This window comes from Diabrotica virgifera, chromosome 9, assembly GCF_917563875.1.
Source record: "Diabrotica virgifera virgifera chromosome 9, PGI_DIABVI_V3a".
Lineage (NCBI taxonomy): Eukaryota > Metazoa > Arthropoda > Insecta > Coleoptera > Chrysomelidae > Diabrotica > Diabrotica virgifera.
This window is the reverse complement of record NC_065451.1, coordinates 151,695,554-151,711,730: the sequence shown is the minus strand read 5'-3', so window position 1 is coordinate 151,711,730 and position 16,177 is coordinate 151,695,554. Positions and strand designations below refer to the sequence as shown.

Below are 16,177 nucleotides of genomic sequence, written 5' to 3'. Positions count from 1 at the left end.
TGAAAAAGATAAGAGACAAAAATTCGTGATTAAGGGTAGCAGAAGTAATAAGATAAAATATACGGGGCAATTGGTTAGTGTGATAAAACTCAGTAGATCCGCTAGAGTAATAGATAGCAATAAAAGTTAGTAACAAAATTTTTAGCAAACTTTAAGCTTCATATTACAAAATTACTAAAATTAGTTAGAATGTTGCAGCGGCGTTCGATAATATAGAAGCAAAGTTATGTTTTTTAAATGGAACACCCTATATTTTATTTTATGTTTGAAATCTTCTTAACTTCCACATCACAAAAATATAAAGGTTTATTATGTTATACAGGGTATTTACAAAGTTATAACCAATTTTCTATTTAAATCGTAACAAGTTCAACTCCCTGTATAAATAAAAATAAACACCACAGCAAAAATAAACACCAATATAAACTGGTATAATTATTATTTTAACAGTATTTTGTATATATCGTGTTAACTAATATTTATTTTGCTAACCTGAATATAATATACTTTTATATACATGCATATTGTTTTATTACAATTAAGTTTGAAACATCTGAATAGTTTTGCTTCCCTTCCCCTTCCCTTAATAAAAATATTTTTTATCAAACAAACAACAAACCAAACATATCAAAATAGCGTGTACCAAAATATAAAGTCACTGCGCACGCTAAATAATGACGTCACTGGCTTAATGAACTTTAATTCGCGTGTACCTAACTTTTTTAATTGCGTACACGTTAGCGTGTACCTAGACACAGCGTTGTTTGTCACCAGAAACATGGCGGTCACGTCATGAGCACAGTAGTTCAAATGCGAGAAATTTACAGAGTTAGGTTATGGTTTGATATTAGTTTGACACTTTGACAGTTGTTGAACAATAATAATTAATTAATTAATTATAATAGATAATACTTAATAAAAGCCATTATCTTTGTCTGTAATATAAACCGAGTGTGAATTTTTATAGTGGGTTCACTTTTTGGGTGTACAATTGTTATTGGAATACATAAAATTAAGTGCAATAAAATGGAAGTAAAGCAAGAAATTAGCGAGGAAACGTGTAAAATAGAAATAGTGTATAATGACTTAGATTTAGATGATGCTCTTTTGGACGACTTTAAAAGTGAAATTCAGGAGGAATCCAATGGGCAAAGTACACATGACACTTGCGATTCTTTAAACCAAAAGAATTTTCCCATGCCTACAGAAAGAGAACAACATGGAAATATACTTAACCCATTTGAAGAAAACCAAGACACTGAAAAAGGTTAGTAACAATAGGGCTTTTGGTAAAAATGCACTTATTGTGGGAACGCTATTTTTTGCAATTTTTTTTGGCCAAAAAAGTGAAAAAAGAGGCTTTTTTGTAATTCTTCTTGTCGAAACATAAAAAAATCCAAAAAAGACTCAAAAATAGAAAAAAAAATTGACGAAAAAATCGAAAATTACAACAAAAAGTATTATAAAAATAGAAAACTGCTTACAAAATCACATGAAATTAATATAAATATACATATTTATGTTGTTAAACCATGAAAGAATAAAAATAATTACAGAAAGCCATAATTTATTCGAATTGTAATAGCCACTTTACACGATGTACATAACTAATTGCACAATTTATTGCAGCAATAGAAATTGCATCGTGTCATATGGAAATTGTACAGAAAAGCTGCGATTTCGGTAATGTTGGGCGAAAATGTCAGAAGCTATATTTCAGCTAATATTTGAAATACTTCCTATATCGATGGCTTAGTGTGAAAACCTCGTATCTCATTAAATTACAATTTTACAGGAGAGGCAAAAAACTGATTTTCTGCATAATAGAACCTAAAAACAAAAATTACCGTTACATAATTTTAATTCGAGCACATTGAGACAAATATCTGATATTGGCCTAGAGCTAAAAGTGTTAAATGTCGCTATTAAATTGGAAATACAAATATTAACTATGAAAAACACGTAAATATTCTTGCAATATATAGAGCCTTTGCCCAAGTAACTATTATAACCTCGTATATCTTGATATACGTGTTTTTCATCTTAAATGACGTTGTGTTTTTTATTATTTACGAGGTTTTCATTTTTCATAGCTTATTGCACACCTCCAAATACTAGGTTGATACAGTACACATCTTTTGATTTAAGGTTCATAAAATGGTTCTGTATGCAGGACTACCTTTTACTGTTCACAAAAAACATTTCTCCAAGTCGAATCTCTCAAACAAATACTCCAAATTAAGTAGCAAAGTCTTGGTTATAAATATACGTGGTATTCACACTAAATCAAGAGAGGAATTGATATATGTGGTTTCTTATTTCGGCTGTAGAAAATAGTCTAGTGTATTCGGATTTTTTCTAACAGTTGTAAATCGTGAGATACAAGGTTTTCAAACTAAAACCACCAAAATCTCATTTTCGAAAAAAAATGAGATACGAGGTTTTCACACTAAGCCATCGATATATGACTTTGCACTTTCCAGTTGCCGACTCCGATCTTCTCGGCATCTTGTGTTACCTTGCCCATCCACCTCAACTTTGGTCTACCCCGTCTTCTCATTCCCACGGATTGAACTGTTAGAATCCTTTTTATCATGGCATTCAGGGGCTCGGGCTACATGCCCTGCCCACTGCAGGCAGTTTCGCTTAATTATAGTGGGAAAATCTGTTGCACCAATCGTATGCTTGTAGATATTCTGCAGTTCAAAGTTATATCTACTCCTCCATATTCCGTTCTCACAAACGGCTCTGAATATCTTTCTTTCAAAAATTGATAGAGCTGATTCATCTGTTTTAGTTAGCGTCCATGACTCTGATCCATATGTGAGAATGGGGACTATCAATGTTCTATACAGCCTTATACGAGTTTTTGAGATAGACATTTGTTAGACAAGTACTTCGATATACTTACCATGATAACACCTGTTTGCAATTTACCATATTCACCCTTTAAACCACATATGTTTTATAAACATTTAACTGAGAATGTAATACCATAGACATGGTGGTGTTACAAATAACAGTATTTCTATAATTATCATATTACTTTTCCATAGACAGACGTTTGTTAGATAAGTACTTTGATAGACCATGATAACACCTGTTTGCTATTATTCGCCTTTTTATTTTCTCAGATGTGTTATTATTGGGGTTAACCGATGTCCCTAGATATAATATGAACTCTTTGACCGCTTCGAAGTTTTGGTCATTGATGATTAGATCTGCGTCAACATTTCCAGCTCTTTTGTTTGTGTTAGTCGCCATGAATTTTGATTTATATGTAACCTCATTCGTTCTGCTGCTGCTACTAGATCGGTTAGGAATTCCTCAGTTCTCGCCCTGGTTCTTGTTATAATGTCCACGTCGTCTTTTAACTAACATCAAGTGGTCTTGACTATGTTGTCAGTAACATCGAGAATCATACCTCTAGGGTAATCTCTAGGTACATCAGATCACCGAGCGCAAATCCTGTCATGGTCTTTACAAATCCCAGTTAAGCAAAAGTCATATAAAAACACAATAATAAGGAAATTTAATAAAAACTCGTTATTAGAGTTTAAAACCTTATACGGAAAAACACTTCCAATTGAAGACGTAAAATTGAAGGACATTGATAGTGTGTTTGATGATTTCATGTCACATTTTGAGTGGTGCTTTGAGGTAGCGTTTCCGAAACAAAATATGGTACAACAGGCCAAACATGGAAATAAAATACCCTTCTCTAGTCAATTACACTCTGAACTTAAACAATTAAAAGACCTGAATTGGCTAAAAGAAAAAGCTAATGATCCCTCCTTAACAGAATATTATAAAAAACAAAAAAAAATCACTTGATATAAAAATCTGCAACGAGAAAAAATTATGCCATTCTAATATATTTAACAACTCGAATAATAAAGCTAAGTCTCTATGGAATATGGTTAACTCAAAACTGGATAGAGGGAAACAAAAAAAAAGAAATGATATTGTTAAATAATGGGTCGACCATAACTGGGAAAAAAGAGGTCGCAAACACATTCGGTCACTATTTCGCAAATTCGGTTTCTGATAAGATCGACAACTTAAATCTACCCCTTAATTCTTGCACATCAAGTAAGATACGAGGTCCAAATTCAATGTTTTTTGCACCGGTCACTCAAGATGATATTCAGCAGATAATTCTAACACTTAAAAAGAAATACTCTGCTGGTATTGATGAAATACCGGCTGTTGTATTGAAAGAATGTGTAGAAATAATTTCTGTCCAACTATCTCACATTACCAATGTATCTGTTACTCAAGGTAAGTTCCCAAAAAAACTAAAAGTAAATAGAAACATTCCTTTATTTAAAAAAGATGATCCACAATGTGTCGAGAATTACAGAATGATATGTATACTTAGCTGTTTCTCTAAAATTATTGATTTGGTAGTATACAAACAGTTAATTGAATACTTAGACCACAATAAAATAATTACTCAATCCCAACATGGTTTTCGCCAGAACTATTCAATCGAAACTGCTTCAATTGAGCTTGTACACTTCGCCTCATATAAAATTGGTACACTTTTTTTCCCAATGTAAACCTGTGTTCAGACTGACAATTATTTTTCGTGAATCACTTCGTTGTTGCCATCACAGACAACGGAATTGCACTAAATCTAAATACAAAAAAAACGTTTAAAATGTATATTTCGAATAATTGTAATACATATATTTAAATTCCACATTTATTCACTGTAAAAATTATTCATTTTGTATTAATTTCAAATTAAATTTTTACTTTTTCCAGTGTGTTTTATTTATTCTACACAGCTTAATGCAGTTTTGTCCTACAATTTACGAGAAACCAATTACACCTCTCGATTTGATATTAAACATAATAATTTAAAGTCATGTCAAGATTTATTATCTATCATTATTTTTGAATTGAAATATTTTCATAAATTATAATAAAACACGAATCAATGCATGAATACTTAATTGAGATGACGGAAAATTACAATTGTTTTAGTTTTTAGTGTATTAAAAAATGCGGTCTCTCGCACAGTCCCGTTTTTACCTAGTTTGATATAATATTTTCATTGAACTGGCAACGTTGACCTAGAAATTAGAATGACACTTGTGACAAGATCAACTTACACAACTTGAAAAACACGATTTTCGGTTATAAGAGTTGTACCAGTTTTTTTTGACGCGAAGTGTACAATCCATGAAAATATTGATCAGAACAACTAATTAGTGGGCATATTTTTCGACTTAACCCGTGCATTTGACACAATTAACCATAACTACTTATCAATAAAACTTGAAGCAATGGGTATTCGAGGTCCAATTCAATCTTGGATTAACTCATATATAGGGTGTCCCAAAAGTAGTGGAACGGTCGAATATTTCGCGAACTAAACATCAGATCGAAAAACTGAAAAATACGTGTTCAATAATTTTCAAAAATCTATCCAATGACACTAAACACCAACCCCTTCTACACCCCCTGGAGGTGGGGTGGGGAGTAACTTTAAAATCTCAAATGGAAACCCCTAGTTTTTCTTGCAGATTCGGATTCGTTACGTAAAAGTAAGCAACTTTTATTCAAGACTTTTTTCAAACTGTGGATAGATGGCGCTACAATTGGGAAAAACGATTTATCATAGGTAAATTATAGAAACGGTCTAATATCTGGAGAAATACACTTCCAAATAAGAAACCAAAAAATGGTTTTTAATACTTTTCGAAAACCTATCGAATAAAACTAAACATGACCCTCCAACCCACCCTCTGGAGGTGGGGTGGGGGGTAACTTTAAAATCTTAAATAGCAACCCCCACTTTTTATTGCAAATTCGATTTCGTCATGAAAAATCAAGCAAGATTTATTTGAAACATTTTTTAAAATTGCTGATAGATGGCGCTAATAAATCGTATTTTTCCAATTAAAGCGCCATCTATCAACAATTCTAAAAAATGTTTCGATAAATGTTGCTTAATTTTTCATGACGAATCCGAATCTGTAATAAAAACATGGGGTTGCTATTTAAGACTTTAAAGTTAGCCCCACCCCACCTCCAGGGGGTGGGTTGGAGGGTAATGTTTAGTGTTATTCGATAGGTTTTCGAAAAGTATTAAAAACCTTTTTTTGGTTTCTTATTTGGAAGTGTATTTCTCGAGATATTAGATCGTTTCTATAATTTACCTATGGTATCAGGATAAATCGTTTTTCCCAATTATAGCGCCATCTATCCACAGTTCGAAAAAATGTCTTGAATAAAAGTTGCTTACTTTTACGTAACGAATCCAAATCTGCAAGAAAAACTAGGGGTTTTCATTTGAGATTTTAAAGTTAACCCCCACCCCACCTCCAGGGGGTGTAGTGGGGGTTGGTGTTTGGTGTCATTGGATAGATTTTTGAAAATGATTGAACACGTATTTTTCAGTTTTTCGATCCGATGTTTAGTTCGCGAAATATTCGACCGTTCCACTACTTTTGGGACACCTTGTATGTCTGGCAGAACACTCAAAGTGCAGGTTGATGATGAGTTGTCTGATGAGTTTTTAGTACTCCTATTGGAACTCCGCAAGGTGGAGTATTAGGACCACTTTTATTTCTCCTCTACATAAATGACCTACCTTTAAGTATAACAAATGGACATGTTTTTATATATGCAGACGACACAACAATTGTAATTGTAGCTGATGGTTTAGACGAGTTGCATAAGAAAATACAAATAACCATGAATGAATTCATTCATTGGTGTCAAATAAATCACCTTCTTATCAATGAAAATAAGACCATTTTGATCCAATTCACATCTCCACTTAAGGAAGGTGACAATATAACCTTAACATTAAATAATTGCAAATTTGAGACTGTCGAACACACTAAATTCCTTGGAATGGAATTAGATTCCAAATTAAATTTTAATCATCAAATTGACTCTCTCTGTAAAAAACTAAATAAACTCTACTTTGCTTTCAATAGTTTAAAATCAATTTTTTATCAATCTTACCTACTTAACTTGTACTATGCATTTGTATACTCCGCCATCAGCTGCAATATAATTGTATCTGGGGCAGAGCTACGGAAATTGGGCGAATAGTCGTCCTTCAAAAGCGATTCATTCGCCTAATTTTTAACTTAGATTACAACGAATCTTGTAGAGATACATTTAAAAAGAATAATATTATGACCTGCACATGCATCTATCTTTTCAAACTATTAACCTACACTTTTATTAATAAGAATAAGTTTCAAATAAATAGTGATGTCCATAATTACCACACGAGAAATAAAAGTGATATCCACCTAAACAAATTCAACCGATTTCAACTAAAAAAGTCTCCAATGTATGCCGGAGGACAATTTTTTAATTTGCTACCAAATTCAATAAAAGAAATATTGCATTTTAACAAGTTCAAAACCAGGTTAAAGTTGTTTCTAACTGAACATTGTTTTTATTCTCTAGACGAATTCATTGGCTGGAACAATAGCTAGCAACTGATCCCGATATTTTTATACTTTTAACAATATTTTATCAGTCTCGTAATCTTGTTCTCTACTAAATATTCGTTACCATTAATGTTTTTAATAAGATAACTTTAGTTTACTTTAGTGTAGTATTTTTTAATAACCTACTTATTGTACTATAATTATACCATGTTTGTGACTTGTCTTATGTCATGTAAATGATACAAAAAGATCAATAAATTTATCTATCTATCTATCTGCATATGCAAGAATTTGGACTGATCTATTACCGATTAATCGATAGGACTACTAAATTTTTCACTTTATTGAATTTCGAAAATACTGACAACGATTTGACATTAAAAATCCCCATTATAATGCATATAATAGCAGGGCAATAAAAAGAAAAAAGGCTTCAATTTTAGTTCCGCCGAAATCCACGAGAGGTCGCCATTGAACATCGCCAATATGTTATTGACTTACTAATCGTGGTATTTTCTTTCTATTGACTTCCTCTTTTAGTAAGTCAATAACATATCGAGTTAGTACATTTTATATTTTAGTATTATTTATATATCTATGTATTATATATGGTATTATTAATATTATTTGTAATTTAAAATAATATATGTACATATTAGGGTCACAATTTGGTATTAGTTTTGAGAGTAAACTAAAGTAAGACCTAATACTTACGATGTCGGGATAGTATCACGAGGTTTTTTCTTGGGTTTCCCTAGTGATTTACTATGCAATTTTACTGTCACCGTTGCATGTGGTTGTCTTTTTAAAGACAGATCACAAGGTATGAATTTTTTTGTGACGGATATTCTTGAGTTGGGGTTAATTTCATGTAATCGAATGAACTATCTTTCAGTAAAGCCGTCCCAGGAACGCAACTCATAAATATTGGCAATATCATTTTAAAGTCTTCTACTTTAAAATGTATAATATATGACTGAATTACCGATATAAATGAGTCAGATTAAATAAATTATTAGAAAAAATTTTTACTAAGCAACAACATTTTTGTTTCATTTAGGTATTAATATTTTTTATATTTTGACAACGGCATCCGATTTGGACGTCGAAACGTTAATAAAATCATTTTTTAGTAAAATTGTGGCTTATTTCCCATTAGAAATAGTCAATTACAAAAGTGCCACAAGAAAATAGCTTCAGAACAACATTGAGCTTATAAACTGTGATTGGAATTACGACTCTATTGATATTAATGTGTATATAATGATTTATATAGGGTGTCCCAAAAGTAGTGGAACGGTCGAGTATTTCGCGAACTAAACATCGGATCGAAAAACTGAAAAATACGTGTTCAATCATTTTCAAAAATCTATCCAATGACACCAAACACCAACCCCCACTACACCCCCTGGAGGTGGGGTGGGGGGTAACTTTAAAATCTCAAATGGAAACCCCTAGTTTTTCTTGCAGATTTGGATTCGTTACGTAAAAGTAAGCAACTTTTATTCAAGACAATCTTTCGAACTGTGGATAGATGCCGCTATAATTGGGAAAAACGATTTATCCTGATACCGTAGGTAAATTATAGAAACGGTCTAATATCTCGAGAAATACACTTCCAAATGAGAAACCAAAAAACAGGTTTTTAATATTTTTCGAAAACCTATCGATAAACACCAAAAATGACCCTCCAACCCACCCCCTGGAGACGGGGTGGGGGGTAACTTTAAAATCTTTAAATCTTAAAATCCCCACTTTTTATTGCAGATTCGAATTCGTCATGAAAACTTAAGCTACATTTATTCGAAACATTTTTTAAAATTGCTGATAGATGGAGCTAATAAATCGTATTTTTCCAATTAAAGCGCCATCTATCAACAATTCTAAAAAATGTTTCGAATAAATGTTGCTTAATTTTTCACGACGAATCCGAATCTGTAATAAAAAGTGGGGGTTGCTATTTAAGATTTTAAAGTTACCCCCCACCCCACCTCCAGGGGGTGGGTTGGAGGGTCATGTTTAGTGTTATTCGATAGGTTTTCGAAAAGTATTAAAAACCTTTTTTTTGGTTTCTCATTTGGAAGTGTATTTCTCGAGATATTAGACCGTTTCTATAATTTACCTATGGTATCAGGATAAATCGTTTTTCTCAATTATAGCGCCATCTATCCACAGTTCGAAAAAATGTCTTGGATAAAAGTTGCTTACTTTTACGTAACGAATCCAAATCTGCAAGAAAAACTAGGGGTTTCCATTTGAGATTTTAAAGTTACCCTCCACCCCACCTCCAGGGGGTGTAGTGGGGGTTGGTGTTTGGTGTCATTGGATAGATTTTTGAAAATGATTGAACACGTATTTTTCAGTTTCTTGATCCGATGTTTATTTCGCGAAATATTCGACCGTTCCACTACTTTTGGGACACCCTGTATAATAAATGTAAAGCTGTAATAGAAAATAAGTATCCTATAATAATATGACAAATAACCTGTAAGAATGAAAATGTTCCTTGGTATGATAATGATGTTAGGGTAAAGGGTTTTGAGCGTGATAGGGCATATAAAAATTATGTAAACTATAGTACTTAATGGTGGTAATATTATAAATTTATGGAATGAATATAAGATGAAGACAAACGTAGTTGTAAATTTGCCAAAGCAAAAAAAGTTAAATATTATGAAAGTATGATTGATAACAATATAAATGATTCAAAGGAAATGTGAATAAATGTGGATATTAATAAAAAAAAAAGACCAATATATAAATCATAAACAAATTAACTTTGGAATGGATGAAAGTAGAGTGAATGCAAATAATGAAAGGGAGGCTGCATGTTTGCTTAATACTTATTTTACAAAGAGTATTGAGGATATAGTATCTAGCTTTACCAACTCTCATGAATGGCCTGATACCTAATAGTTTACCTGCAGTTGAATGCTACATAAGCGAATTTCAGCCCTTAACAGTATGTGAACTAAAACAAGTAATATTTTCTTTAAAAAACTGCAAAAATTTAGATAATGTACTCAATTTACAATTTTTAAAGAAAACTTTTGAGACAACTGACTATGCTGTTCTTAATTTTGTTAATTCTTCATTAAAGAGTGGAATCTTTCATAAAAACTTAAAAATTAGCTCCATTACACCTGTCCCAAAAACTCAAATTAAATCAGAAATATGTACATATTGACCAATCAATACACTGCCTTGTATAGAGAAAGTACTTGAAAAAGCCGTTTACAACCAAATAATTGAATACTTTAATAAATATAATCTTTTTCTCGGCAATCAGTCTGTGTTTCGAAAGGGTCACTCATGCGAAACAGCAATACAACTTACCATCTCAAAGTAAAAACTAATTATTGATAACAATAAATATGTAGTAGCTGTATTCTTAAACTTTGTAAGAGCTTTTGAAACTATAGACATATATTTGTTAATTAGAAAATTGAGGTACTCTGGTTTTAAACAAAATTTTATAAAATGGTTTAACGAATAAAAGTTAATAATGACTGCATTAAATGGGTCATTGAAATTAAATATCTTGGATTTATACTGGATAACACACTCTCCCTGAAACCTCATTTTCAATATATTTGCAAAAAATGTCTAAAAAATTATTTTTCTTTAATAGAATTAGCAAAGATCTATCATTATTTTCAAGGATCACTGTATTTAGAAGTATAATTCAACCCCATTTTGACTACTGTTCAAGTGTTTTATATCTAGGTGATAAAGAATCAATTCAATCATTGCAAATTTTGTATAACAGAGGTATGAGAACAATTCTTCGATGCAATCGCTACACACCAATTGAGATTATGTATTCTACTTTAGGTTGGTTTTCAGTTCGACAAAGGCTTTACTACCTTACTATGGTTTTCATTTTTAAATTAAAAAAAGGAATGTTGCCTGCATATTTCAATGAGTATGTTACATTGAGTGGCTAAGTTCATTCATATACCACGAGAAATATTGAAGATTTTGACATTCAAAAAACTAATAAACATAGTACAATGACATCCTTGTTTTACAAATGTATGAATGAATTTAACCATCTTCCTCCCAGTGTTATGAATGCAGTGACAGTTCCAACTTTTAAAAAATTACTAAAAACATATATTTTACCTGGTTAATAAATCATTTTTATAAGTCTGTATGTGTTGTATATTCAGTATATTGCATGTATTGTATGTTGTATATTACATTAATTTAAGGTAATTTTTATATTTATTGTTAGTAGGCCAGGAACCGAAGCTTTTCACCCCTAAAATTTTACAGAATGGATCAATTTGCTTGAAAATTTGAGAATAAGTAGTGGATAGACCAGGAATCAAAATCTATATGATGCCGAAAGGCGCTTTTACCATGGGGGTGGTTGCCACCCCATCTAGGGGTGGAAATTTTTTATTATATTTTGATCGCAAAAGTTGATAAAAACGTTCATTCTAAGCAAAAAATGTTCCATACATATTTTTGATAAAATTAATAGTTTTCGATTTATTCGCTATCAAAAGTGTTAGTTTTATATCGAAAAAATCAATGATTTTCGATATATTTATTTACTTAAAATTCACTCAATTTTTGCTGTAGAAAAAATTTTTTCAAACTAAGTTCTTGGGAATAAAATAACCTACAATTTTATATTTAAATATTTTTTTGTATCTCTAATGCTAATCTTTCTATTCTGAAGAAAATGGCATTTTTTACCAAACTACAAAAATTTGTTATTCGCTTTTAACTCCAGTTTTATTAAAACTAATCATTCTAAGCCAGTCCAACTTCTAGAATCTATTAATAATACATAAATAAAGAAGAATGAATAAGGCCAATGACTAAAAACACCGCTAACTTACATTGTTATGCTTACAATTGGTTTTCTCCTTTTTTTTTTCAAAAAAATATATTGATTTTTTAACCGTAACTTTTTTATCTTTTACCTTAGAAAGTTTGGTAAAAAAGAATTTTGTAGGTTTTTACACGATGTATAAGCCTATTAATATTTAATCTTTTTAAAATTCTCAGTCGCAAGAGGTGACTTTGAAAGGGTTGGTAAAGGTGGTTTTTGCATGTTATTACAAATTTTAATTGTCAATAGCTCACTCAATTTTTGCCATAGAAAAAAATTTTGCAAAAAAGTTTCTTGGGAATTAAATAAGCTACAACCTCATGTTTAAACATTTTTTCGTATCTCTGATGCTCATCTTTCTATTCTGAAGAAAAGGCCACTTTTTTCCTATCTACAAAAATTCGTTATTCGCTTTTAACTTCATTTTTTTTTAAACTAATCATTCTAAGCCGGTCAAACTTCTAAAACCTATTAATTACACATAAATAAAGAAGACGAAATAAGGTCAATGACTAATTTTAATTAGGGTGGTGATTAGGTGTTTGCTTCCGATCACCTTTTCGCTGAAAAAAATAGGGACTGGCATTCTTTTCATTATAACTTACTTAATTTTTGAGCTAGCCTTTTTTTATTATTTCTGGAGATAGATATTTTTAAATACTTTAAATTAGTTTGAACAAGTTATCCTCGAAAAATTCATAGTTTTCCGGTATTTTGACTTTGAAACTACAATATTTAGCATTTGACGAAGAAGAGCTAACATATAATAAAGTATAGCTCGGTTACTATTGGTCTTAAAGAAGATTAAAAAAAAAACGATTGTTTATTTTTTCAAGAGGTATGTATATTTTTGTTAGGTAAAGTTGTTTTAATAAAACTAAAACTTTAGGAGTTATTAGCAGAAAGCTTATTAAAAACATTGATTTTTTCGATATAAAACTAACACTTTCGATAGCGAATCAAAAAAATGTATGCAACATTTTTTGCTTAGAATGATTGAAAGTTTTTACCAACTTTTGCGGTCAAAATATAATAAAAAATTTCCACCCTTGAGGCAACCAGCCCCATGGTAAAAGCGCATTTCGGTATCATATAGATTTTGATCCTTGGACTATCCACTACTTATTCTTAAATTTTCAAGCAAATCGATCCATTCTGTAAAAAATAGGTTTTGTCCTATTTTAAGCTTCATTACTTGGACTATAGTAGGATTTCTATTTGAATATTTGAATAAAGAATAACAATCTTATCGACATCCGGATCAACTGTAACCCAAAAATTTCGTGTTCTACGGGTCAAAATACATAAAAAAAATCTTGGGTAAGTCCATCTAAATAAAGGAGGCCGTTGTACCCCCCTGTCGATAGCACTATAGTGCTATTATAATAGTATAGTAAACTGAATGATTCTTATTCTTCTAATGACGCTACAACCCTTTGTGAGTCGTGGCCTGCTTACCAATATTCTTCCATTCTGCCTTGTCGGATACCTTCCTTCGCCATTTCCTAATGTTCATTATAAGGTCTACTAAGGGCCAATTTCTCATATCGAGTTTAACTCCAGTTTAACCTGAACTTCTAGTAAACGTCAGTTTAAAGTCAAAATCGTCTTTCTCAATTCACGTTCAACCGATGGCAGTTTAAACTTGAACGATGCTTGAACGGTGGAATTCGGCCGTTCAAAGATTTCAGAACTCAGTTCAGATGATTTCATGGACTACGCATGCGTTGTATTAACACGAAACGCTGTCATAAATAAATATATCCTGTTTTATTATATTAAGCTTAACGATAAACGATAACATTATTTTTGTTTTTATATTTATTTATAATTATTAAAATGACTATTTGACTATAAATACTTAAATTTAACAAAATGTCGAAACCCAAAAGACTCCATTTTCAAACAAATAAATGTTTAAAAATAATAAAATCTTTCGATTTCTTAATTCGGAAATAGATTCTCTCTTATACCTATTCCCATCCTTCTAAAAATTGCAAGGAATAAAGGGTGATGAATGTATAGACATAGGGAGTCTACATAGTTGCACTCCACAACATATCAATTCACCGAGGTAAAGATCAACAAATCTGCTTCCTAGTACTCTATACGTTAGTAAAAACGGTAGGTAGATAAAAGGCATTATATTTAATTTCGATTCAGAGATCATTACCATCTTTCTATGGACCGTTTCGAACTCTTTTGTTCTCATCAGGAAAGCAACTGTAATGATGCTCTGAACGAAAAATAAAACACCTTTGCCATTCATGCCAATTACAAAATATAATTAACATTAAGACGCTATAGCGACCTCTATTAACAAAATGTCGAAACCCAAAAGACTCCATTTTCAAACAAATAAATGTTTAACAATAAAACACTGAAAATGTTTGTTTTCTATACTTCCACAAAATTTATTATAACTAAGTGACTACAGCTGTTTCGGCGGAGTGCCTTTCTCAAGTGATATAGTTTACAATGTGTTTGCCTTTTTAAGTCTTCAACTGAAGAGGTTGAGGAGTGGGGAGCTGTTTGTCTCGAGTTGGTCATTCAGAATTATATCTGTATTTTTCAGTTTATTAATTTCCATAGATTCTAAAAAAGATAGCTTAAGGCCTTTATTTTGAATATGTAGAATTTGAAACTCTTCATTGAAAGAATGATTATGATCTAGAAGGTGAAGTGCGTATGTAGAAGTGTCTGTTTTTCTATTGTTGAATGCCCTTTTGTGTTCTGCTATCCGTTTGTCAAAAGTTCTGCCAGTTTGACCGATGTACGTTTTCGGACAGTCACCACAAGTTAGTTTGTACACACCACTCTGTAGTTGCTTTCTCTTTCGGCTTTTATTGTTCTTAATATATTTGCTTAAGTTGTTGTTAGTTCTGAAAGCTGGTGTTATTCCTTTCTTTTTTATGTATCTGGCTATTGTTGTTGTTATCTTGCCAGTATATGTGAGAGAGCAGAAGGTACTGGGTTCTTTCTGTGGTGGTGGATACACTGTTGGTGGAGATACGTGGATGATATACTAGTATGCTTTACAGGAAATAACAGACAACTTGACCAATTTCTATCATATATTAATTCACTTCATAATAATATTGAGTTTACAATAGAAACAGAACAGAATAACTCCATAAACTTTCTAGATGTAACGATTTCCAGACTACACAACAAACATGAGTTCTCCGTATATCATAAACCTACCCATACTGACACAACTATACACAATTCATCATCCCATCCTACACAACACAAATTAGCAGCCTACCATAGCATGATACATAGACTGACAGAAATTCCCATGACAAAAAATAACTTCGAGATAGAACTAAACATCATTAAACAAATAGCAGTAAACAACGGCTATAACGAACAAACAGTTAACAAAATTTTAAACCAAAAACTCCATAAGAAAGCCCTGAAATTAGTGTATCCACCACCACAGAAAGAACCCAGTACCTTCTGCTCTCTCACATATACTGGCAAGATAACAACAACAATAGCCAGATACATAAAAAAGAAAGGAATAACACCAGCTTTCAGAACTAACAACAACTTAAGCAAATATATTAAGAACAATAAAAGCCGAAAGAGAAAGCAACTACAGAGTGGTGTGTACAAACTAACTTGTGGTGACTGTCCGAAAACGTACATCGGTCAAACTGGCAGAACTTTTAACAAACGGATAGCAGAACACAAAAGGGCATTCAACAATAAAAAAACAGACACTTCTACATACGCACTTCACCTTCTAGATCATAATCATTCTTTCAATGAAGAGTTTCAAATTCTACATATTCAAAATAAAGGCCTTAAGCTATCTTTTTTAGAATCTATGGAAATTAATAAACTGAAAAATACAGATATAATTCTGAATGACCAACTCGAGACAAACAGCTCCCCACTC

The 16,177-nt window shown here is 31.6% G+C and overlaps 1 protein-coding gene across 4 annotated transcripts in view; it reads left to right on the top strand.

Annotated features, from left to right (window-relative positions):
- The first annotated feature begins 856 nt into the window (after positions 1–856).
- LOC126892339 (zinc finger protein 239-like) overlaps positions 857–16,177 on the top strand; it is an 88,686-nt gene continuing 73,365 nt past the window's right edge. For all 4 annotated transcript variants that reach the window (XM_050661852.1, XM_050661854.1, XM_050661853.1 and 1 more), the window contains exon 1: positions 857–1,267. In XM_050661852.1, the coding sequence (XP_050517809.1) occupies positions 1,027–1,267 (241 nt within the window). In that variant the 5' untranslated portion in view covers positions 857–1,026. The remainder of the gene's footprint in view (positions 1,268–16,177) is intronic.